This window comes from Phytophthora sojae (genome assembly GCF_000149755.1).
Source record: "Phytophthora sojae unplaced genomic scaffold PHYSOscaffold_2, whole genome shotgun sequence".
Taxonomy (NCBI): domain Eukaryota; phylum Oomycota; class Peronosporomycetes; order Peronosporales; family Peronosporaceae; genus Phytophthora; species Phytophthora sojae.
In genome coordinates, this window is record NW_009258116.1 from 6,773,420 (window position 1) to 6,798,534 (window position 25,115).

General features: G+C 58.2%; 6 protein-coding genes across 6 annotated transcripts; 4 read left to right on the forward strand and 2 right to left on the reverse strand.

Annotated features, from left to right (window-relative positions):
• Positions 1-250: 250 nt before the first annotated feature.
• On the forward strand, positions 251-619 carry PHYSODRAFT_485120 (hypothetical protein; the record flags this gene model as incomplete). Its single annotated transcript, XM_009521942.1, has 1 exon — positions 251-619. The coding sequence occupies one exon, from the start codon at positions 251-253 to the stop codon at positions 617-619; it is 369 nt and encodes a 122-aa protein (XP_009520237.1).
• A 2,618-nt stretch (positions 620-3,237) lies between these two features.
• On the forward strand, positions 3,238-3,609 carry PHYSODRAFT_435012 (hypothetical protein; the record flags this gene model as incomplete). The annotated part of the gene is made up of 1 exon (XM_009521943.1): positions 3,238-3,609. A coding segment is annotated over one exon (372 nt), but the record flags the coding sequence as incomplete, so codon positions are not given.
• A 179-nt stretch (positions 3,610-3,788) lies between these two features.
• PHYSODRAFT_326004 (hypothetical protein) lies at positions 3,789-10,001 on the reverse strand (the record flags this gene model as incomplete). The annotated part of the gene is made up of 1 exon (XM_009521944.1): positions 3,789-10,001. One exon carries the CDS (start codon positions 9,999-10,001, stop codon positions 3,789-3,791), a length of 6,213 nt encoding a protein of 2,070 aa, XP_009520239.1.
• A 373-nt stretch (positions 10,002-10,374) lies between these two features.
• On the forward strand, positions 10,375-10,527 carry PHYSODRAFT_421227 (hypothetical protein; the record flags this gene model as incomplete). The annotated part of the gene is made up of 1 exon (XM_009521945.1): positions 10,375-10,527. A coding segment is annotated over one exon (153 nt), but the record flags the coding sequence as incomplete, so codon positions are not given.
• Positions 10,528-19,640: 9,113 nt separating this feature from the next.
• PHYSODRAFT_483479 (hypothetical protein) lies at positions 19,641-20,147 on the forward strand (the record flags this gene model as incomplete). Its single annotated transcript, XM_009521946.1, has 1 exon — positions 19,641-20,147. A coding segment is annotated over one exon (507 nt), but the record flags the coding sequence as incomplete, so codon positions are not given.
• A 3,070-nt stretch (positions 20,148-23,217) lies between these two features.
• On the reverse strand, positions 23,218-24,873 carry PHYSODRAFT_554948 (hypothetical protein; the record flags this gene model as incomplete). The annotated part of the gene is made up of 2 exons (XM_009521947.1): positions 23,218-23,817; positions 24,178-24,873. The coding sequence occupies 2 exons, from the start codon at positions 24,871-24,873 to the stop codon at positions 23,218-23,220; spliced, it is 1,296 nt and encodes a 431-aa protein (XP_009520242.1).
• Positions 24,874-25,115: the final 242 nt, after the last annotated feature.

Here is a 25,115-nt window from a genome sequence, read left to right on the forward strand (position 1 = left end):
ATGGATCGCGAGCGGTGCCTCATTCACAGTCAAGATAGGCGCCGGGCACAGCCACGAAGAGCGCACATATGGGGCTCTCAACATAACACACGACGCCTCTTGCTTTCGTGCACGTGTGTACGCATTACTTCAAGCGAAGCTGCATGTGCGATGGGTCCGGCCGGCCGTGGGCCACCCCCCAGTCCGATCCCCACTTGACGAAATCCCCCGCCTTCAGCACGCACACAGAGCTCCAGAGCCAACTCAAGTCATGCGCACGCCCACGGCGACAGTAGTAGACGGGTACTTGGAGCGGCGCGGGCGCCACCTGAAGAGCTGGCGACGCCGCTTCTTCGTGTTTGAGGACGGCATGCTGCTGCACAAGAAGAGGGACGGCCCGGGCGCCAAGGTCCTCCACGAGGACCGCGTGTTCGACGTGCTCTACTGGAGCGGGCGCCCTCACGGCCTCTGCCTCAAGCTCCGAGGCGACCGCATCGTGTACTTGACCGCGCGCTCAGAGGAAGACGCCGCGCGATGGCACGACGCCATCGAGAGCTACCTGAATGAGCAGCGCTGCGTCGAGGACCTGCGGCGCGCGCTGTGTCGGGGTCGCCTGCCGTCCATCCGCGAGTGCGAGTAAAGCAGTGACTGAAGGCAGCTGAGCAGAGCAGAGCAGAGCAGATAATTTATTTGGCGGAGGGCGTTGACGCAATGCAATGGAGTGGAAGGGGTGGAGATTAACAGCAGGCGCGGGCTCCTGTGCAGCACCGAAAGATCGAATAAGTTGCCACTTCACCGCAACAGCATAATAAGGAGCGACGGACGTACCGCCTTGGTGGACGATTGCAGGACGGAAGGAAGTGGCCTCCACCACAGGCAAGTTCGCCGAAAGTGAAAGCCAGCTGGGTGATGGATTTTTACTTGATTTGTGTATGGTTTTCGGTCGATGGGTACATTTTCCCACACTGCGCAAGCCAAGGGGAGCTCATTGCGGAAGTCGCTTCCAACCGCTCGTGTCGCCTTGTTCGCTCTCCCGTCGCAGCACTCGCCCCCGTCGCAACTGCCGCTACGTGATTGACAAGAGTAGACAGAGAGAGAGAGAGAGAAATATTGTAGCTGAGAGAGAAAGATAATAATCGAGACCGTCGAGACATTCACGTTGTCCGTCCGTCACGCTCTTGATCTCTTCTTCTTGCAACTTGAGCCCCACAGACCATGTCGCTCTTCGGGACGTCCGTCAACAGTGGGGGCTTCGGTTTCGGTGGCCCCGCCACAACAACGGCAGGCTTTGGCCCGAGTGGCGGCTTCAGCTGCGACCCCTCTGGCCGAGTCGCTGGGGGCTTCGCGGACGCTGACGACGCCTCGGAGCCGTTCGGACGCGTCGAGAACACGCTCCAGTGCTTCGTGCGGAACGGCAGAGGAGCGACCACGTTCAAGTGGACGCCTCCTCAGCCGCCATCGCGTCCGCTGTTCCAGAGCTCGCCGTCGCCTTCGTTCGGGTTTCACTCGGGTGGGGGCGACTCGAAGCCCGATATCCCGGCATTCGGCTACTCGAGCCAGCCGCAGTCCAAGCCGCTGTTTGGATCGAGCGCCCCTGCGTTTGGTGGCAGCCAAGTGACGGTCAGTGGTGGAGGGTTCACCTTCGGGGCTACTGGCGCGAGGACACCCGCAACGGACACGAACGCAGGCTCAAGCTTCGGGTTTGGCAGTGTTGGTGGCGCTGGTGGAAGTCTCGGCCAGGCCACGTCGACAAGTTTGTTCGGCAGCACTGGATCCAGCGGCGTGGGCCCGAGTTTCGGAGCGTCTGGCGCTGTGTTTGGGTCGAGCAGCAGCGCTGCCAAGCCGCCTCTGGCGCCATCTCCGAATCCGTTCACATCGTCGACTTCCGGTTTCGACTTCAAGTCGACTACGAGTTCGTTTAGCGGTAACGCGAAGCCTGCGAACCCGTTTGCGACCTCGACGACTACGCAATTCGGAGTGTCGAAGGCGTTTTCGTTTGGAGATTCCATGATGCAGCAGTCCTCTGGAACTTCCAGTAGTAGCAACCCGTTTGCGGTCAAGAGTGCTTCCAGCTCGACGTCCAACCCGTTTGCGACCAAGCAGACTCAGGGCTCGACGTCCAACCCCTTTGCAGTGAAGCAGGTTCCAAGCTCGAGTGCGAACCCTTTTGCCTCTCCGGCATTCGCTTCGAGCTCATCGGCAAACCCGTTGGCCGCTAGGGTCTCCCCCAACGCTAACGTGAACCCGTTCTCCGTTCCTACGCCGGATTCGTCCAGCTCGAACAAGAACCCGTTTGCAGCGCCAAGCTCGTCCTGGCCACCTGCTCAGGTGTCGTGGCCTTCTTCTTCTGCTAATCCAGGCTCGGCATCGATGAAGTTCAAGAGCGGGCTGCGTCCAGCTTTTCATCCGAGTGCAAGCCCCTGGGGCACCAGCACGAAGGAGTCGTCTTCGGCACAGCCAGCTTCGATCTCAGGCTTCGACTGGACTGGCTGGGAGAAGAAGAAAGAGGAATCGACGCAGCAGAACGCTGGGAGCCTATTCAACACGCCGAATCTCTCAAGCGTCGAGACGACGAAAAGCTCTCCGAGTTCTTTGGTGCCCGCGTCTGAAGCTTCTTCTTCGTCGTCGTCGGATGTGGTGGTGGCGTCCCCTGATACGGACCCGTACGGCTCGGGTTCGTTTGGTGCTGGCCTGGTCGAGCAAAAGATCAAGACAGCGATCGCGAATCCGCCGTCGTCGGTTGAGCTCAAGATTCTTGACGCTCGATCATCGCCCGCATCGATCGCTCCAATGTCTCGCCAGCAGCCTTCAGCGAAGTTTGCTGCCAAGCTAGGTTTGGCCCGACAGCCTCTACAGGCAGTTCCCATGCGCCCAGTACAGCCACGGTTTCCGAGTCGCAGGGTTGCCACGACCGCGTCGACCTCTCGACCGCAGGTCGATCCGTTCCGCTTCTCGAGCTCGTTCTCCCGCCTGGCCATCTCGAAAAGAGCTTTACGGGTCCAAGTTGGCCCCACGGCGATGGCGAAACAGAACGACTTGAGCAGTCCAGGAAAGGCTGAACGGGTTGGCAACGCCTACGAGCGTGCTGAAGTTGCAAGTCCGGCCAAGTCCAATGAGAAGTCGGACGATGAGCCAGAAGCTGCTGCCACCCTCGAGAGTGATAGACTAGATGAGGAACAGGTCGAGAAGCCTGCTTCATCGTCTGCCTGGCCTGTTCTACGCAACGACAAGTACTTCACGCAGCCATCTGAAGGTGAGCTCCACCATCTCACGGAGGAGGAATTGGCACGCGTGGAGAACTTCGTGATCGGCTGTCGCGGCTGCGGGAAAATCTCCTTCGTTGGAGCCACGGACCTCCGCGGCCTTCAGCTCGACGATGCCGTTGTGTTTTCCGACGGAGAAATCGTGGTGTACCCGGATGAACGCGCCAAGCCGGACGTCGGTTGCGCGCTGAACAAGCCAGCTATCGTTGATCTCCACGGCATTTCCGCCGAGGTGAACGAGTCGCACGAGGACTTCTTGAAGCGTCTTGAGCGTCACACGCAGGCGTTGGGCGCAACCTTCCTGGGGTATGACGAGGACGCGCAAGATGGGAGCGGTGGCGTGTGGAGCTTCCGCGTGGAGCACTTCTAGGTTTGATTTACACAAAGCATGCATGGTTAGTAAGTAGTAAGCAGGTAGGAAAGTTAGTCAATCAGTAGGAGTAAGCCCATGCAAATATGTAGCACGAAAGATGTCAAACAAACGAGTAATTAGCGTGTGACGTGTTAGGTCTGTCCTGTTGGCTTGGTCTTATTGCCAAAGTGTGCTTACGCTCGCCAGTCGATGAACGTGGAGCAGAGGTGCATCAGCTGGCTCGTCCGGTACGATTCCACGAAGGAAGACTCGCGACCCGTGACTAGGTGCGCGAGTCCGCCGAGAAACTCGGGCTCCAGCTCCAGAGGCGTTGAGGTCGATGAGGCATCGCCAGTCAATTCGCGCTCCTGGGTGTACGACAGCAGCGAACGCAGCTGAACCGCCTGCGTCGCCAAGGACACGATCATCGACGAAACGGAAGTTTGCGCCAAAAGCGTGTTCTTGTCAGACTTCTTGCTGGCATCCTTCGCCGAGGCATCCCGGGCACTGGAAAGCTGCTGGGAGAGCAGCATAACGCGCTGCAGGAACTGGTCTTCATGGCCAACCTCAAGGCCTTTTTGCTGCTCCAAACGAAGGTACTCCAGAATGAGGCCGCCGCCGATGGCGTCCACCTTCTCGCAGCTCTTCCACTGAGGAATATACGCACACATGGGCTCAAGGTCCAGCAGCAACTGCAGCAGAACATCTTTCTCACTGGCAAAGAGGCAACGCATCGCGACGTGAGAGATTAGGCACGCATGGGCTTCTTCGTAGCGGTGCGCAGCAATCCACTGAGCAATTTCCTCATGACGCTCCTGCCTCACGACAGCTCGTACCGCCAAAGCTTCGCTAACCCATTCGGAAGGAAGGCTCAAGCGCTCACACAGCTCTTCCCGCTGAGAGGCATTCGATGCCAATGCATCCGCGTTGCGGAACAGAAGTTCGCGGCAGGTATTTTTGCGCTCCGTCGCGTCCGAGATATTTAGCGCAACATAGACTGCATCCTTCCAAAGGCCAGCGCCCTCCAATTGGCGAATGAAATTCTGATGGATGTGCGATTCCCACTGGCGATCGAGCTTGTAGCCGATCGCGCGCAAAACGCTGTGGAGGTGCCACGACAACTCGTAGTCCAGGTGGTGCGACTCCTGGCTCATAAAGCCGCTTGGCGAGAGGACTTTGCACAGCGAAGCCACATCCTCGATGTAGAGCTTCATCAATTCCATCAAAACGTCGTCTTTGTCTGAGCCCGAGGTCGCAAATCGTGAAAGCGAGTCAGAAGCAAGCTTCTTGGTGACAGCGTCCTCGTAAAGCGTCATGGCCGACTTCAGGGACGTGGCTGGGCCGCGCTTGTACCACAAGAACAGAGCTAAGCAGGCGATCCACGACATACTCGCACCTTTTTGAGCTGACAAAACCTCCACGCTTCCTGCCAGCACACTGTAGACAAGAACAAGAGTCTTGTCCATAAAGTCCAGCGCTCCGTTTTCACTCCACTGCGCAAGTTGTGTCTCCATCAAATTGCGAAAATCCGTTCCTTCGTAAGATGCGGCCTGAGAAATCAGCGTCGCGAGGCGAAAGTCACCACAGTCCAGCGCCATATCCGCTGCTTCAGCGATCCGGTGCTGACACAGAAGACGGAGCACGCCTTCCGGGCTGGGAGAGTCGTCAATACCGCCCGCGTTGCTCGCATCCTTCATGGCAGCTTCAAACCACTGAGAGATGGCCTCACGGCGCAGATCTACCGTCTGAAAAGTGTCCAGCGTCTCCACTTCGTTGGGGTCATCCCGCGACGCAAGAGGGTAGAACACAGAATCAGGGCGTTCGCCCAATTTGGCACCGTGTTCTTGTCCCCAGAGAGCCTGGATCAACTTCCATAGGAGAAGCGTATGCTTTTCACATGAATCACATGGTACCTTTCGAACTCGGTTTTCAGCGTTGGCAACGTACTTGTGCAAGCAGTTCATTAGCGGCTCGTGGACGGGGAGGGCATACTGTACTGGAACTTCGGATCCATCATGATCTACGTAGTGGTTTGGAGTCCGTCCCTGCGACGTGAACTCAAAGTGTAGCTTCAGTCCTTCTTCGAGATCGGTCTTGCGCGATTTGGAAAGACGAAGAGGAAACTCGATACTGACACGACGGCCTTTGTTTTCCACATTTGAATAGACTTCGGGTCGCGTAGTGAGCTTTCCAAGGTTCACGAGCTCGCCATTTGGCCCCCAGGAACAGCGAAACGAGCGAGCCATGAACATGCCGCCGTCGACATGGTTTCGGACGACTTTCGCTTGTGATTGGTTAGAGGTCTGCAACATCATTTGGTATGTGGTAGATTTCTCCGCAGGTGGCAACCGATCGGCGTTGCTGTTCACGCCAAGTGGCTTCAAGGTGTACGGGATGACAGGGAACACTTCACTGGTTGGGCGCTGGTCTTTCTTCGTGGCCACCACCACCTCCTCGACATTAAAATCCATGAGCGAGTCGGACTCAGGTCCCGACACTCCTGAGTCGTCTGACATCGCGATCGACTTGTCGCTATCCGCGCTGGGGACTTGCTGCTCTCCAAATGACGCAACCACATTATTGTTCACCTCGCCACCGTAGATCCAAGACTGACGAAACAGCCCACTTCGATCAGCCGAAAAGGGACTCTTTCCACGACCGACTACATGGCCTCGTGTCATGCCTGGCTTGCGCGGGGGCTGGTCCATATGCAGCTCCTTGCTGTCCGCCACTCCGTTCTGGCCGTCCATGTCAACGTCGTCGTCGTCGTCATCATCATCAAAACCGTAGCGGCTGAAATGCTCCACACGGAACCGCCAGATACCCTTATCCGTAGAGTAGTCAAGGAAGGTGGCACCGATATCCTGTGTGCGCTGTTTTACGCGTTCCTTGTACTTTTCGGGCGACGAAGATTTGCGCGGCGGGAATATTCCCAGCAGCTCGACAATAGCGGGTTTGTTCAGACCCTTGCCGAGTTCATGCTTCTTCTCATCATCCTTGTAGACGATCACCTCTTTTTTCTCAAAGAACACCAGCTCATCAAGGTCAAGATCACGCACATCCGTCTTACCGATCCACTCAACGGCCCCCAGTCCTCGGCAGCCGACAGTAAACTTTTCCACTTGCGAGAGTTCCTGATCGGTCATTGTCTGCAAGCGTTCATACGAGGGGATAGTGTAGTAATCTTTGTTTTTCAGCACAGGGCAAGAAGAAGCGGCAGGGGAGTCACGATCGGCTCTGTTCGCTGCAGTTTCCTTGAACAAGTCGTCCTCATCGCGACTGGCAGAAGCCAAGTACTCGTCGTACGTCATGAAGCGCTTAGGCGGCGCCGTCTCTTCACTAGTATGTGCTTCAGGCTTCTTAGTCAGGGAAGAAATCGACGAGCTGTGGTCCTCACGCTTCTTGTCCTCGGTGCGATTTTCAATCACAACAACATCGATGGAATCCCCGTCCTTCAGCTGCAGTTCTTCAATGGAGCTTGCGTCATGCACGATGCGGCCCTTCAAAACCAGCTCAATGTCGACGATGGGGGATGCCGTCGAAGTACTGCTCTCACGCAGCAACTGCTTCACTTCAGTTCTCGCTTGTTTCACAGTCTGGTTCGGGTAAAGACGCAGCGAGAACGACTTTTTGTTTGTCTGGTTGCAGAATGTGACGCTGTACTTGCCATCATCACCGGTCTTCAGTAGCCGACTGCGCGCACTTCCAATTTCGTGAACATCTGGGCGGTCACTGTCAGCGATCGGCACAACGGATACGTGAGGGCTCGCTCCCAGCCGAGACGGAGTTTGTTCTCCCTTGTCAATCACAAGCTTCTTCGTGACCGAGTTTCGGAACAGCGACGAAGTAAACTTGAACTCGTCTTCCTTGGAAGAGCTATCGCCCTTTGAATTCCCATCCGTTCGGGCTCCGCTTGAAAGCGAAGACGAAATAGCCGGGGACGTGAACGTTGAGAATCGGCTCTTCGAGCCCTTGAACGAGCCACGGATAAAGGACACCGGAATGGCGTGACGGTTGCTGACCGTCTGACGGCGTGTCACGAGAGGTGGGTCCAGTGGGCCCCTGGGAAGCCCAACGTCATCAGCGAATGTGGTGAGTCGAGAAGACGCACTAGATCCAGTTTTGATCGATTGGAGATCCAGCGCGGCCTTCACGTTTTGCTCAACAAGACCAGCACCGAACGACCCGGCACCGTACGGGTTCACATCAGGAGCTGCGACCAGGTTCAGTGGTTGCGCGGCTGCTGCCTGAGCCGGTTGCTGTGGCTGCCCAAACAGGCTACTCGTCGTGCCGAAGCCTCCAGTTGGCGCAGCAGGCGTAGCAGTGGTTCCAAAGCCGCCAAAACTACCAGTAGTAGTGCTACCAAATCCGCCGCCAGTGCCGAAGCCGAACCCAGTGGTTCCTGTGCTCGTGGCAGTATTAGCTCCCCCGAAAAGAGATGATCCACCGGCTGCCGGAGTACTACCGAATAGCCCTCCCGTAGTCGTACTTCCAGGCGTCGATCCAAACAGGCTAGTTGTCGCAGGCTTAGCCGCTCCAAACAAACTGGTGGTCGCACCAGGCGTAGCGGCTGGAGTCGTGCCAAATCCAAAGCCGCCCGTTGAACCGGTCGTTCCACCCGTCGAGCCAAAGAGTGAGGTCGTGCCGGCGGCCGGTTGCGCAGGCGTGGTGCCAAACGCACTGGGCGTCGTAGTACCTCCAAATGCACTGCCCGTCGTGCTTCCAAACGCGCTCATACCGCTAGTGGCACCGAAGCCGAAACCTCCAGTAGCAGGCTTGGGAGCGGTACCTCCGAACGAAAAACCAGTTGACGCAGGTGCTGCCGTGCTAGTTCCTCCAAACAGCGACGTTGTCGCGCCAGCCTGGGGCTGTGCAGTTCCAAATCCGAAGCCTCCCGTAGCTGGGGCCGCAGCAGGCGTGGTCGTGGCGCCAAATCCTCCAAAGCCGGTGGACGCTGCAGGCTTGCCAAACGCAGAAGAGCCAAAGCCGGAGGAAGCCGCTGGGGTAGTCGTACCGAAGCCTCCAAAGCCGCCAGTCTGTGGCTGCGCCGCAGGAGTCGCACCAAAGCTGCTTCCGAATCCGCCCGTCGTCGATCCAAATGCACCACCTGTAGCGGGAGCTCCAAATGCCGACGTAGCAGCGGGCGCGGCGCCAAACGCACTGCTCGTAGCTGGCGCACCAAACGCTCCCGTCGCGGGGCGGGCAGCAGTATTTCCAAACAAGCCGCCGCTCGTGGCAGGCGCCGCCGGTTGCGATCCGAATCCACCAAATCCTCCGGTTGTCGTTGAAGTGGTCGAGCCAAACGCAGACGACCCAAAGCCGCCACCAGCGGTGGATGTTGCACCGAAAGCTGACAGCTGGCCGGTGCCGAATCCTCCAGTGGATCCAAAAGCCGAACTGGTTGCCGGCTGGGCGCCGAAGCCCCCGAACGCGCCGGTTCCGCCCGTGGTCGCACCGGGTGCCGGCGCGTTCTGCGTAGCCGCCGCCTGGGCTGCCGCCGGGTTCGTGCGCTTCAAGTAGTCTTCGTAGCGCAGCTCCTCCGTCGACTTGTGCGCGTACGCCTGCATGCGCGAGATCGAGATGTAGTTGGCCGTGCCGCCCGTTCCTGACGGCTCCATTTCGCGCGTGGGCTGGTACGGCGGTTGGCCCGTGCCGACCTGCACCTGTCCAGCCGCGGCGCCGGCCGCCGGCTGCTGGGTGCCAAAGCCGCCGAAGCCCGTGGTGCCCGTAGCCTGCGAGCCGAATCCGCCGGTCGTGGCCGTCGACGTCGCTCCGAACGGGCTCTTGGCCGCCGACGCGCCGAAGCCGCCCGTTGTGCTGCCGAACATGCCGCCGCTGGCCGGCGCTGGCGTGCCGAAGCCGCCCGTCGTGGCTCCTCCTCCTCCGAACGCGCTGGTGGTACCGGCACCGCCGCCGCCGCCGAAGGCGCTCGTGGATCCGAACGGACTGGGGCTCGCCGCCGGCTTGGCGCCGAACGGGGTGCTAGCGCCGAAGGCCGACGTGCCGGAAGATCCGAAGCCGCCTGCAGTCGCGCCGCCGCCGAACGCTGACGTGGCGCCGAAGCCCGACGTGGTGGCGGGGTTCGCAGCCGCGCCGAAGCCCGTGGAGGGCGCCGCGGCCGCTCCGAAGCCGCCGAAGCCCGTCGTGCCGGTCTGCTGCGCGCCGAAGCTGCCTCCTGTGGCCGGCGCGGCGGCGGCCCCGAAGCCCCCGAAGGCCGGCTTGGCCGCGCCCGCGCCCGCGCCGAACGCCGACGTGCCGGAAGATCCGAAGCCGCCCGTGGTGGCGCCGCCGCCGAACGGAGACGCGGCCGCGGAGCTGCCGAAGCCGCCGCTGGTGCCGCCCGAGCCGAAGCCTCCGAAGCCGCCGCTCGCGGGTGTGCTCGAGCTGCCGAACCCGCCGAACGACATGCGGAGTGAAGGTCCCTCTGTGCTGTCTGGGTGCCTAGAGTGGGGGCAGGCCGCGGGGTGCAATCGAACGAGCGTGAGCCGCTTCGCTGTCGACCTGCCGATTGTGTTGTGCTTTGTATGGCGTTGGGTTGGTGGGCGCCAAATTAGACCCGCACTAAGTGCGAGTAACTTTGGTGTACAATACACCAACTTCAACATCCGAAAGGGATCAAGTTGAACAGGGGAGTGTCAATTCACTCTGGATACAATTCGCCACGGCACGCCAGAGCAGATTGATGGAAGAAGAAGACGGCAACAGAAGAATTTGAGATTTTCATGCAGCGATCTTCTCAATTCCAACAGGAAGCAATACTGTAGCAACTTGCTACTGAAGTACCCCGCTCTGTCAGAACTCGCCCGCAGAGTTTTATCGATGCCGACATCGTCAGCAGCCGCGGAGCGCAGCTGGAGTATCTACACGTTCATTCACAGCAAGTACCGCAACAAACTTCTGTCGGACAGGGCTATGAAGCTGCTGTTCGTCTACAACTGCCGTTTGGCGCGCAACACAACTCCTGACGCGGTGTACGACCAGTCGACCTTTGAAGATCAAGTGCAGAGGAGGAAAGTGGTGATGAAAGCGAGCCTTTCCTCGGCTGTGATGCTGAGCGCTGGCAGCCCGAGCACCTGCGCGTTCTCCTCAGTGGACGTCGCGGCGAGAGCGAGGGCACCTCTTCACCCTTCGACGCTGATAACAGCCTCGACTACCAAGGTTCTCAGTAGACAACCAGTATTTCCAGTGCTACTCTACCTTCCACTAGCTTAATTTTTATTTATTTATTCAAATACATTGACACCTCGGACGGTTTTACTTCCATTCGTCCCTCTATTGTACGTGCCATGGTGTTGTAGTGTTGCTACCGCTGCTACGGCACACCATTCTCCTCCGGTCAATTTCAAGGCGGCCGGTGGTTTTTGCCGCGGATTAAACCGGATTAAGCTGATTAATCCAAAAAATAAAACCGGTTTTGCCACGGCCAAACCCAACGCTACCAGCAAGATGCTCGCTAGTATCCCGGCATCAAGAAATGATTGGCTTCGTTGCTGCGTGCGGAACCCGGCTCAGCTCGCAGAGTTGCGCTTCAGTTATGATGGTCGGACCACATCAAACCTTTGTTGGTGGTAGTCTGGCTCGGCTCGGACTGCCCGTGTGACGGGTCGCACAGCACTTCTTAACAGAGGAAGCAGGAGTATACAAACTCCAAGTGAACAGTCGTTCACGTGTCCCTGGTCTGAAGGGGACGACTTGACCTGAAAAGCGGTAGATCTAAGACTGAATGTATTTATAGGTTGGTACAGATTTGGCCTGCATACAAATCCTAAGTTCCCTATAGTTTGTGTCATACAAAATGTATCTGTTGGCTCTGAGGCCACTTGGGTCACTATCCAGGGGAGTGACCGATGTAGCCATCCCGGAATAGTGATAGGGTCACTATTCCATGTAACCCCGTTACATCCTCCCCCACTTAGATTCGATCTTATTGACCAATCAGAGCGAGGTTACGCCGGCGACTCACATTTCACTCGCAAAGTCGAAATCCATCGACAACGGCGCGAGCTCTGGCGCCTCGGCTCCCGGGCCTCACAGAGCAACTGGCGCATCGCCGTGCAAGCCGCAGGGTCTCCACGTCGACCGGAAGCTCCAAAGCGCAGTGCGCGCAGTGCGAAAGCACCTCCGAAACCGCGGGCCGTAGGGCCGAAGACCAGGGCGGCCAAGGCCAAGGACGAGTCATCCGCGCTGATGGAGGCCACGAAGGCGGCCGAGGATGTGGTGCGCTCTCGTAGCAGCACGCCGGAGAGTGGCCGTCAGGACGGGGCTCGGAGCAAGTCTCCTGACGCCGCGCAAGGCAAGGAGGAGAGTCCTCGGGGCCATAAAAGCCCGGCTCGCGACTGGGAAGCCGCCGTCTTTGACTGCACGATGGTCCAGTACTCCGGTGAGAGTTCACCCGACGACGAGAACGTCTCGGAGGGCAGCACACACGCTGCCGAAGGCACGGAGCTGGCGGCAGGCGACATGACCAACGCCTCGGCCGACGCAAATGCCTCGTCAGAGAAGGAGGCGGAGGACGCCGAGTCCGGCTCAGGCGACAGCAAGCAGTCGCACGACGAAGTCGCCATGGCCGACGCTGGGGTCGTGGCCGAGAAGTCGCCGAGCGACGCGGGCTCCAAGCCCAAGGAGGTGCTGGCATCCAAGCATCTGACGCTGGCACAAGGTCGTGAGCGTGCTCAAGCGTCGAAAGCGGCTGCCGCTGCGAAGGCCGCCGAGGCCAAGGCGAAGAAGCGTTCAGCTTCCAGGTCGCCTCGCGGCTCCAGCTCCAAGCTGTTCATCGACTCGGAGTCTGAGGACGAGGAGGGTGCCGTCCACGAGCCCAAGGAGCTCTCCAACAACCTCGACGAGCAGCAGCAGCAATACCACGCTGCTAGCTCGGGTGCGTATGCCAGGCAGCCGACTGCCACGACTGCCATCGAGTCTTCTTCAGGCGGGGATGCCACGTACCCGCAGGGCTACTTCCCGCCCGAGCCTGGCACTGGTGCACCAGCGCTGTTGGAGAAGCTCTCGGCTCCTCGTGGCCTTATCGGCGGGTACACCTCGAGGGGTTCCTATGAGCGTGCTCTTGTTGAGAAAGAGCCACTCTTTCTTGGCGACGTTGAAGTCGCCCGGTGTGTGCTACTAGCACCACACAAGCTCACACTGAAGGAGTTCACCACGCTTCGCAAGAAGCCGGAGGATAAGGGTGGACTCCATCCTGTGTGGGGTTTCCACTGGGTCAAGCCGAATGACAACATGACCTGGAGCGAGGTGGAAGACCTCTTCTGGCGCTACGTCCAGCGCAAAGGGTATTCCGACCAAGAGTTCAAAGAACTCCGTGAGGATCGCACTCTGTCCGCAGTCCTGGACGTGCGCGAGCTCCGCATCGAGTTCGCTCAACTCGTGAGCAAGCGCAAGCTCCACTCGAAGATGGACGAGCTGAAGCAAGAGGCGAGAGCCAAAGCTCATGAAGAGCGTGGGCGTGGTGCGAGTACGTCTGCTACCGTGCCCCGGGTACCGGCCAAGAAGCCAAGGACTACTTACGAAGCTGCCGCTGCTTCTCGTCCCATATCGCAACAGCCTTCGGGCAGTCTGCCTGGAGCTGATCAACGGGCTCCCACGACTTATCCGACTCAGGGTAACCCCTCCACTTCACGAGCAGCTGGCGCTTGACATGGAGCCGCCGCTCCCGGACGACTCGTTCCACGTGGTAGTGGATCTGCCCATTACGATCAAGGAGGGCCGGCGGTGGCCTCGCACGGCCATGGCTACGAGCCTGAGGCGACGCAGCCGTATGCTGGGGCCCCGAGTCAGGTGGTGGCCCTGCAGCAAGAGGAGATTCGTCTTCTCCGGGACCGTGTGTACGTCCTCGAGATCGCGCTTGTCGTCGGCCTTGGTGGCGAGGCTGCCGCTCGTGCTGGTCAGCCTGGTGCCGTGGAGCGGCTCCGTGAGGATGTTGCCTCGCTCTATCAAGAAACTCGGAGTCTCCATGGCCGTGTGGATCGTCGAGCCGACCTGTCGTCTTACGACTCGCTGCGAAACCAGCTCGCTGACCTTCGAGCCGAGCTTCATGGCCACGCGCCGTATCCGGAGCAGCGGCAGCCTCACTCGTATCAGGCCCAGTTTGGCCAGGGCTCGTACGGGGCCCCTGCGTATGCTGCTCCGATGTACGCCGCGCCGTCTTACGACCAGCGCGCGTATCAGGCGCCTTACCGCGACCCGACGCCGCGCTTCGAGGAGCTGCGCTCTTCTCCACCGGGCCACCAACCGCTTCCTGCGGGGCAGCCAGAGCCAGAGGGTCATGGTACCTCTTAAGACGACCCACGTAAAACGTCGGGTGAGTCGTCATCGACTTGGGCAAGTCTATGGTGTACGCCGCGCCATGCCGGCTGAGGACCGTGAAGGGTCCAATGAAGCGGTGCTTCAGCTTGTTGCTCTCGACCGAGCTAACAGTGTTTAGCGGTAGGTTTCTAGTATCTAGGAGAACTAAATCCCCAACCTTAAACACGTTCATGTTTCCTCTTCCATTTCGGTCAGAGTACTCCTTCTGTTTATCTTGGGCTGGCGCCATGGTGTCTCGCACCCTGCTGATTATGTTCAGCCTGTCTTCGGCAAACGAGGACAGTTGCTTCCGCAAGGTGGCTGGACTCACGTCCGAGACTTGGGAGGAAAAGGTTTTCCGAGCCTCTCCCCCACTTAGGACCGAAGCCCCGGTACTGCCTCGTAATGTGAGCGGCACCTGAGGGTGGCGCAACCCGTTCAGGTAAAAGGGCGTAAAGCCCGCCGATGCATGTACCGCATTGTTGAGTGCGAACTCAACCATGGGCAAGCGATCAGCCCAAGAGCGGGGCATCTCCGCGCAGATACTGCGGAGCGTGTCTTCGAGCACGCGATTGACGCGCTCCGTCTGGCCATCCGTCTGCGGGTGGTCCGCCATCGACAGTCGTGTGCCGAGAAGGCGAAACAGCGTCTGCCAGAACGTAGCGGTGAACCGCGGGTCTCGATCAGAGACAATGGTCTCGGGCAGACCGTGGTGTCGGAAGACACAGTCCATGAACAGGCGAGCGACCTCGTCGCCAGTGACGGTGTCACGAACTGGAGCAAAGTGGACCATCTTGCTCAGACGGCACACGAAGGCAACAACACCAGTGTTGCCACGGTCATCGGCCGGAAGTCCGAAGACAAAGTCGAGACTCATCGACTTCCAGCAGTCCGCTGGGACCGGCAGGCTCTGCAATGGTGCGGAGGCGTGACCGGCAGGCTTCACGCGCTGGCACGTCTCGCACGTACGGACGTAGGTGGCGACCCACTTGTACATGTCACGCCACCAAAACATCTGCGAGACAGACGCGTACGTCTTCTCACGGCCGAGATGGCCACTGGATGGAGCGTCGTGCGCCTCCATCAGGATGTCGTACTGGAGATCCTCGTCGTTGGGCACGACAATACGGGGAGGATCTTCGGGCTCGACCCTATAGTGGAGCAAACCGTCAGCCCACTCATAGCGGTGCAGCCTTGCACGTTGTCGGGGCGTGAGCCACTCGGCCTTGGCTTCCGAGCCAGCGGCCAAGAACCGCACAAGAGGTCCGAGACTGGCATCGTCTCGGTACCCCAGCCAGATGCGATCATACAGATCCGTCGTGACCCGACTAATATGAGCAAGCTCGTAGTCGGGTCGGCGCGACAGCGCGTCGGCAAGCACGTTCAACTTGCCCGGCTTGTACTCGACACGGAAGTTGTATTCCGCGAAGAATGACAGCCAACGCGCCATCCGCTGTGAGAGATGCGGCGTGTTGACGGCAGTCCGCAAGGACGCGTGGTCTGTATAAACGACAAAGGGCGTCGAGCCCAGGAGGTGCACTCGGAACTTGACAAGAGCGTACTTCATGGCAAGTAGCTCCTTGTCGTGGACTGGATAGTTCCGTTCGGCTGCCTTGAGCTGCCTGGACTGGAACGAGATGACCCGTTCGCGGCCTTCATCGTCGGCCTGCAATAGCGCACAGCCAATTGCGTAGTCAGACGCATCACAGACTACGCTGAAAGGCTTCGTCTCGTCCGGCAATGCCAGGACTGGCGCGCGCTGTAAGCTCGCTTTGATGTCGTTAAAAGCATCTTGATGGCGACGCTCCCAGCGCCAGTCGACATCCTTCTTCAGGAGATCCAACAAGGGCCGTGCCAGCTCGGCGTAGCCTGCACTATACTTGTGCAGGTAGTTGGCGAGGCCCAACCACTGTCGTAGGTCCTTCTGCGACCGAGGTGGCGGCCAAGCCGCGATTGTTTTCACCTTCTCCGGGTCCGCCCGGACCCCGGCGCTACTGACGAAGCAGCCCAGGACCTTGATCTCCTCAGCTGCGAACACACACTTGTCGATGTTGGCGTACAGCTTGTTCGCCCGCATGACTTCGAACACACGTCGAAGGTGCTGGAGATGCACCTCCATGGCCGTCTGGCCTGCCTCGGCACGGCTTTGGACGAAGATGTCGTCAAAGTACGTCTGTGTGAACGCACGCAAAGGTCGGAACAGTTGTGTGACCAAGCGATTGAACGTTGCCGGGGCGTTAGAAAGCCCCTGAGGCATGACCAGCCACTCCCAGAGCATACCGCTCGGCGTGCTCACAGCCGTGAGTGGGATGTCGCTCTCGCGCACCAGGATCTGGTAGTATCCGTCCACCAGGTCCAGCGCGCTATACAGCGTGCAGCCGGCCATGTTGTTGAGCAACACGTCCTTGCGCGGGATCGGTGTCTGCGCAGGCACTGTCGCGCTGTTCAGCTTGTTATAAGCATGAACCAGACGCCACTTTCCGTTCGGTTTGCGAACACAGAAGGTAGGCGTCGAGTGCGGGGACTTCGACTCCCGCACCATGCCTGCCTTTGCCTTGGAGGCAAAGAAGGCATCAATGACTTCACACTGCTCCCGCGGAAGAGGCCATTGCCTCGTGACACAGTACTTCGTGCCCGGCACGAGATCGATCTCATGCCTGATTCCCCTGTCCGGAGGGAGATTGGACGGTGGATCCTTGGACACCACGTCCTCGAACTCCTTCACCAAGGGGTACACCGGGTCCCGGGGGTTCTTAAGAATCTCAGAGCCCATGCGCGACGCGCGCTGTCTCTGGAACTCCTCCAGGACTGCCTGGTCCGTGACCGAGGACGAGTTCAACTCGGCCGACGTGGACTCCGGTCGGAGGAGAACCAACTCTGCGATCTCCCCGGCCTTTAGCTCGGCCAAGAAGTCCTCCATGGCGGGCTCCTCAAGGTTCAGCAACTCTGAAACCTCGGGCAGAGCTGTAAGCTCGACAGCTCCTGTCTTGACCCGACGACCGGTCGCGCCGTCGAAGATGTGATAACACTCTTCGGTGGCTGGAGCCTTGGCTTGAGGCTCGGAGTCGCTGGCGACTGGCGTCGTCGGCCACACGACTAGGCCCGGCTTACGACGTGTCTTCGTCTCGTGGCGCCGCCTTGACGGCACCACCGATCTTCTCGATCTCGTGCGGAACTACGTTACCCGCCTTGTTCTTGAGCGGAACTTGGTTACCCGCCTTGCTGGATGGAACTATGTTACCCACCTCGCCGTGTGGAACTTGGTTACCCACACCAGGAGCGCTTCCAGCGACTCCCGCATCAGTTATGGTCTGAGTGACCTCCTGTGGAACTATGTTACCCACATCGGAAGCGCCTGCAGTGCCTTCCTCATCAGTTACGGTCTGAGTGACCTCGCGTGGAACTTGGTTACCCACGCCAACGCCAGCGGGGCCTTCTCCAGCAGCCCTTGCTGCCTGCGGTACTTCGTTACCCGCGTGTGGACCTACGTTACCCACCTGGTAGGTGCTGTCCGGCACCTCCACTCTCAGGCCTTGTCCGGCCCGGTCGGAGTCGCCGTCAGTCTTGACGGACCCCAAGAACTCATTAGACGCTGCTGCGCCCTGGCGGCCCTCGCGGGCGCCCCAGCTGCTGCCAGAGGTGGGAACATACCTCACCAAAGCTCTGTCAGAGCGTGGGGGACGGCTGACCCCGATGGCCTTGCCGCGCCAGTCGATCCAAGGCTCGTGTTTCTCCAGCCACGGCATGCCAAGGTTCAAGTCGTACTTGTCCATGTCTAGGACCAAGAACGGCTCCGTGCTGTCGAAGTCCTCGAACTTGACAGTGAGGTCCATGTGGACCCGTGGTACTTCTACCACCGTACCGTCGGCCAGTCTTACCGAGACCAGCCCGTTGTCTTTGCTGCCTCGTAGCGCATCGGCGTACTTGTCGCGATTGCGTGCGACAGTCTGGCGGCGCGCAAAGTTCTTGGACGCCCCAGAGTCGATCAAGATTCTCAAGGGATGATCGTATCCCGGTACACTCGCGTGCACCACAAGCAGCCCACCGCTGCCCTTCTCCGCTTCGAGAGTACAGAGACTCTCAGGGGCTAAGTGCGCCACCCGCACGCCCCTCATGAAGACTTAGTGTTTCCCCAGTAGGGCGCCCCGCCCCTACTGGTGTCCAGCGTTCACCTGGTTCCTGGGGCGCGGCTTCTGCCAGCGACCCCTAGAGCCAAAGGGCTTCGAAGAGAACTTCTTCTTCAGTCCTCCCGCGGGACAAGCACGTTTCGTGTGCCCAAGCTTGCCACAGCCGTAGCAGCGAATGTCGCTCTGCTCGGCCATGCCCAGATCCATGGGAACCGGCCCGTTGATCGCTCCATTGCCGGAGTTACCATTAGGCGCACCGCCAGAGGCAGGGTTGCTCTGCCATACCGTGACAGGGGTACGAGCCTGCTTGTGGCTGTACTCCTCCTGGAGGGCGATCTGAATCGCCTCCTCCATAGTGTTTGCTTGCACACGGAACAGTTGCGTGCGGGCAGGACCGACACGCAGACCGTCCATGAACACGGTCACCTTGATGTGTTCAGGCAGGGGGTTCCCCACCAAAGAGGCAGTGAGCACTCGCATCTCCTGGATGTACTCATGCAGCTCGCGCCTTCCTTGTTTGCAGGCGAGGAAGCGCGAACGCTGGCGGTACTCGTAGTTCGCCGGAAGAAACGCGGCCCGCAGCTGCTCGCACAGCTGGGACCATGATGCGAAGCACCCAGGCGTCGTCGCTTCGCGCGTATACGCCCAACTCTTAGCGCGACCACTAAGGTTGGAGAGCGCAAAGGCGACACGGAGTCGCTCGTCCGAGACGAGAGCCGCGTCCATCGCGAGCTCGACCTCTCGAACCCAGAAGTGAAGGTTTTCTCCTTCCTTCCCTTCGAAGGGGTGAACCTTCAGCCGCAGGGGCTTCGGTTGCACCGGCTTCGGCGCGGCCGCAGTGGCCTGCAGCCCTTGAACGTGGGCGATGAGCCCTCGCTCGTAGGTGTCGAACGCGTTGATGCGCTCAACCTGCTCAGCCGGCGTCGCCGCCGCTAAGCTACGCAGGCATCTGTCCCAAAGATACCTGCCATCTTACGAACGGACTCGTACTGCGAGTCGTTCAGATGGGGAAACTCCGTACGATCCATCTTGGCTCACTCGATGAGACCACAGAGGATTCAGGTAGTCCAATCTACCCGCGTAGGCGTAGGATTGACTACAAGTGCTACCAAGTGTGACGGGTCGCACAGCACTTCATAACAGAGGAAGCAGGAGTATACAAACTCCAAGTGAACAGTCGTTCACGTGTCCCTGGTCTGAAGGGGACGACTTGACCTGAAAAGCGGTAGATCTAAGACTGAATGTATTTATAGGTTGGTACAGATTTGGCCTGCATACAAATCCTAAGTTCCCTATAGTTTGTGTCATACAAAATGTATCTGTTGGCTCTGAGGCCACTTGGGTCACTATCCAGGGGAGTGACCGATGTAGCCATCCCGGAATAGTGATAGGGTCACTATTCCATGTAACCCCGTTACAGCCCGTAAGGCAAGCAAGGTGTGGGTGACTCACCTGGACTCACTTTTTCATATATATCTCTGCAAGCTTGAAGAATATATGAAACGGGACCTTGTGCCACACGGTCACTGCCACATTGGACAAGCACGATGGGCACCGACTGCAAGCCAATGACAAAAAGACTAAAGGCTTTAGTCAGATCCACCTTGTATACTCAACCTCTGCTGGCGGCTTGGAGTGGTGACCACGTTGCATGGGATTTGGCGGAGAAGGTGCTTATATCGCGACCCGAGGGAGGACGCGTCATTGAAACGGGCGGCTGCCGTCCTACATGGACGCCTTCGTTCCGCATACCTAACCGTTCGGATCCACTCTACGTCCACAACGGCTAGTCCGCACCAAGGAGCGGCTGCACGGATTTGCCATCTCGCGCTCACTTCGCCATCCCCGGAGACGCAGAGCCTGCCGCGCCCCGCTCCGACTTCACAGCACACGCTGCTCTACTTTGATGGCGGGGCTCGTGGAAACCCCGGCCCTGCTGGCGCGGGGACGGTGATCCTACAACTTGGTGGCGCAAGCCTCCAGCCCGCCGTCCTCTGGTTGGCCAGCGTTTCCTACGTGTCGAAGACCACGAACAACGTCGCTGAATATCGCGCTCTCCTTAACGGCCTGCGTTATGCGGTACGGCACTCAATGGTGGGATTGCATATTGTTGGCGACGGCACTCGTTAAAGCAACTTGGGTTTGGGCAACTTCGTGCAACTTCATTTTGGGCAACTTCGGGCACCTTGGGCAACTTCGTGCAACTTCGAGTTGACCCTATTGTGAAATTCACGTGGATCTTCACGTGACGGCCTCATTCGCCAATTCGCGCCGTCGGCCACAGATCTGCGCGGGAAACGTTGCGCAACTTCCTGCAGCGCGCTCCACACGATCACGTACGCCTAGCCGCTGCCGCCGCCGCACTGACATGTAGCTCTGATCTAACCCTTCTTGCGATGCTATGGCAGGGATAACGCTTCAACACAGTCGTAACGCGGGGGTTGGTGAATGCGCGCTTGCAAATTCACTCGCTTTCTCGGCACGTTTGGATAACAGAGGCTTGACTGCGTGCAGCGCAACGACAATGGTCCTGTAGCGAGTTGTTCGTCGATGAGCACGTGGCACACATTCCGACGCGTTGTGATAAGGCCTTAAATGCAGCGGCGCGAAGGCAAAGACGCATTAAGGGGACTGTTATTGGTGGCGCTTGATCTGATGTGGCTCATGTGCATGGCATATTGCACGGCACCACGTCGCCTTTTGAGCACAAGTGACCCGCAGTGGTAAGTAATCTGATGGACAGTGTGCGTTCGTTCCTCTATTGCCAGACTTTCGGGCATGTACGTCCACAAATGTTTGCCGTCTAACTGCTGTTTTTATATGCCATGTTACTAGAGTATGGTTTGTGGCTGTTAAAAAACGTCCATGCGCCAACATATTGCGTAGCTCAGAGGCGAGAGGACTCGAGACTCGAGCGTTGAGCGGTGCGCAAGGTCTACTGGGCAAGGAGCTTAGTGGCTCACTACGACCTCGACCCAGTTGGAGCGCTGTATGTTGATGAAGCTGCGATTGGGCACGTTCAGCTCCTGACGCACGGTCTCCATCAGGATCGACGCCGTCTACAGCAGCAGCAGTAGCAACAGCAACGACAAAGACGTTCATTAGCCAAGTATCGCTGGTTTTGGATCCCTCTACCTTCACCTAACGACGAAGCACCGGAAAATTTGGGCAGAGATACGATAACACGAGATACCAACAGAAATATGTATGAGAACTATTGCGTAAAGGCTCTTCTGTAAGCTTGAAGTGGCTGAAGATTATACCGTCCTTTAAAACTATGTAGAGAGGTGGGTCGGTGGTGTGAACGTTAGCGTACGAAATGACTGTGAGCCAAGCAACCACGACAAAATGCATCAGCACTGACACGGGGACCGATGATCCCAACGCGAACTATGTAAGGTAGGACATTTTTTTACTGCATGTATTTACTACTAGCCTTATGTTTTGAACGGTATCAAAATGCCACTGCGGCCATACAGTCGTCGTTGCTTAGTCACGGCAACAAGGGCAACCTGCAGGTATGGTATACTGTACTTGGACGTTTATTCTAGGTCCACTACTAGAAGAGCGGAAACTGTGAAGCATGGAATTTCAGGACTAGCATGCAACGCAGAGATACGTGGACATCGAGAATACTTCATCAGTGCTCCACAAGTACTCGTCACGTAGAAGATAGCGAACTATCTACTTCAAGTACTTAAGTTTTAATTATGTATCCCGAAGATTGAGCTTGGAAATACTTCTATCATTAATGGATACCTGTCTAACTCCTCCAATGTGTAAGCTATATAAATTATACAGCAACAAACTGTTTGTGAGCACTAGCGTTTGCTTAAGTTCGTGCTCCACTCTGCCCCACTCTAAGAAAGTAATTATCACGACTCCACCAAAAAGTTGCGCAACTTTCTCAGTGATGATGTGGATCATGCTGCGTTCATCAAACACAACACCTAGTGTCCTCGCCTAGAGGAGCCCCCATTATGTTTAAACATAGTAAAGTTAAGATAGTCGCTATGGTCTCAAACAGCTTGATGTAGGTTGGAGTTCCTAGCTTGCTTCCCAGCCACATCGTCAGTGATGGTCCCGCTGGAAGTAGCGCGTACCACACGAAAAAGGCAGTGCGAATCATTTGTTTATCTGTGTAGCTTTATGATTGTGACAGAACACGAGTAACTTTACAGTGTGAATACCATCGATGCAAAGCCTTACCCTGACTTGGCATTCAAGTCAGCAATAAGAGGTCGACCTTCGCTTGAAAGGGTTACCTGGGCTGAACTGAGCTGTGTTGGCTCAGGTCGAAGTAAAAGATGTTCACTCCGCCCCCTATATAATTTAGTGTCCTTCATTCAACAGCTTGCCTAGCAGTACAGGCAGCGTGAACGCACTCTGCTGAATGGTGCATGTAGTTGCTGTTGAAGTTGCAGAGCCTACTCGCTAGTGCAAAAATTCAGTATTGCAAATGTTCGGGTTTCGTCGAAGTTGCCCAAAGGTGCTGAAGGTGCTTGAAGTTGCACGAAGTTGCTCAAACGAAGGTGCTCAAAGGTGCGCAAAGGTGCACGAAGTTGCGCACCTTTGGGCAACTTTTTTCGACCAAGGTGCCCGAAGTTGCACGAAGTTGCTGAAGGTGCCCAAACCCAAGTTGCTTTAACGAGAGCCATCCTAACACAATTGCAGAAGCGAGGGCTCGTCACTTACAAGGGCTTTACGGACAGTGCTGGGTGCTGGCGGACCGACAGATGGTGTCTCGGCCTAGCAAACATTGCTATGGACACCAAACAAAGCAAGCAGGCGACGGCGGAAGATATCTCCCGCTTACCGCCGCAGTGGACAACCGTACTCGAGTCCCGCCAAGCGGACGTTGAGCACTGGATGGACACCAACCCGGATCGGGAGGGCATTGGCCGGGCCTCCCCTCGCACTGGCGCACCGTAACACGTGTGCATCTGCAGCCACACTTTGGGCGTAGGCAGCACACCCTCCAACGATCCTTAAGCGCGGGAGGGCTGGGCATTTACTAGGTCGTTAGCTAGCCTAAATGACTGTAATGTACCTCAACTTAAAACGAAAAAAACGAAACGATTTAGTCAGATCCACCAAGGCAACTGGAAGTTGTCTTTTTACTTGGGAGCAATCCATTTTGCGCAAATTACAGTGTGTGCGTTCGTGCGTCTTGCCGCTAGCTATCTGAACAGTCGGAGCCCTACCGGAAGTCTAGCAACACGAGGTGCATCTTCTTTAGGTCCCGTCGGATCACAACCTTGCCCGGTACGAGCTTAGAGAACTTTTCGCCGTCAAAGTTGCTCGGCACCTTCAGCACGATGCACTTGGCGCTCCCCTGCAGACGCGCACAGATTTCGTGCAGCGGCAGGCCTCCGAGGAACAGGTCCACCTTCTCCAGGTCCTTGTACTCGGGGCCGCCCCATGGCGGGTCCAGAAACACCACGTCCTGCTGCAGCTCGAGCATCACGTCCAGGTAGTTCGCGTGGATGCACCTCGCGTTCGTCTTTTTGAGTACCTGAAGGTTGTGGCGCAGCATCTGCACCCGTGTGGAATCGTTTTCGATGGCGTTCACGTGTGTGAAGAAGTCGCAGAAGGACAGCACGTTGCCGCCGACACACGCGGTGCCGTCCGTTACCACGAGCGGGAACCTTTTCCGCTCTTTGATAGTCGTGCTGGCATCTTCGTGGTCCTCGTTGCCGCTCTCGGAAGTCGTGTCGTCTTTCGGAGGGGCAAACAGGTCTAGCACCGCCTGAGAGATCCTTGTAGCCATCTCGAAGTCTGTCACGCTAAACTCCGCCACCTCGTCCACTTGAAGTTGGCTCCGGAGGTCGTAGTCCAGGTTCCGGAAGAAAAAGTCGCGCTTGTCGCCACATTTCCTCGGGCGTGGAGAACTGTGCGAGTCCGACCCAGAGCGAGGCGACCGGGGCGAGTCTAATCTCGACGACGATCGACGGTTTGCTCTGCTGCCCCCTGTGTGCTGTGTGTGTCCGCGAGGGCTCGACTCCGCGCTATCATTGTGATAGTGCCCTCGCTGATGATGCACGGCCGTCGATGAAGGGCTCTTAACTTTTCGGGCTCCGTAGTCGGGCGAGTTCACTACGCCTGTAGGGCTACGCCGTTGCGTATTCCCGTTCGTTTGTCTCGCGCTGTGTACCGCGACGGTGTCGTCCACATGCAGCTTGTCCGCCAGCCTCTGCAAGCTGCTGCGCCGCGCGAACATCACTTCTCCTAGCAGCGACGGGTGCGGGACACCGTCCACGCTCTGCAGTTTCGCTTCTTCTCTCTGCGAAGGCGTTTTCTGCCGCCTCTTCATCTGCTGCCTCCGCTTCCTTCGGGCCAGGTCGGCGGTCTCCATCTCGTCTTGGCTCAAGGAGCGCCCCGCACTAACGGCAGCAGAAACCGACGGCGCGTCGAGTGACTGAGCGAACCCAAGCACGGGAGGCCCCGGCGGCAACGGGAGGAAGATGCCGGCGGCCGCGTGCGTCGTCCGGCGATCGTTGCGCGCTCGCCGGCCGTGCGACACCACGGTCTTCCACTCGCCCTCCTCCACGATCACGTGGTCGTTGGGCTTGGGGCCCTTGGCCAACTCGGCCTCGCGCCGCTTCTTCTCCTCCTGCATCTGCTGCATCTGGCGGGCGCGCTGCAGCTGGCGCTCGCGGTGCAGGCGCTTGGCCTCCAGCTCGGCCTGGTGCTTGGACGCGAAGCCGCTCGCCGGGCGCCACGAGCGCTCGTTGTCCAGGCTGCTGCTGCGCTGGCGGCCGCTGAAGCGCAGGTGCGGCGCGGCAACTCGAGCTGCCGCCGCCATCGGCCGAGACGACACACGCGGAGGAGGCTCCTCGTGCTCCTGCACTTCCATCAACCAAATGATTTTGAAACGTAGCTGCTCGCGAAGGTAAGAGCTTGAGGGATGACTAGGCGTTTGTATGCTGCAGTTTCGACCAATCCCAGTCGGTCTCCGCTTTCAGCTGGGGTTTGGAATTGAAGTTCGTGCACAAGAATGCCGCTTCCAAGGCAATGGGCTGTGGATCCATCGCTTGTGTATCGCAAGGCCATGCTGCTAACCGCTCAGCATGAAGAGGCAGCGCAACAAACCTGCTC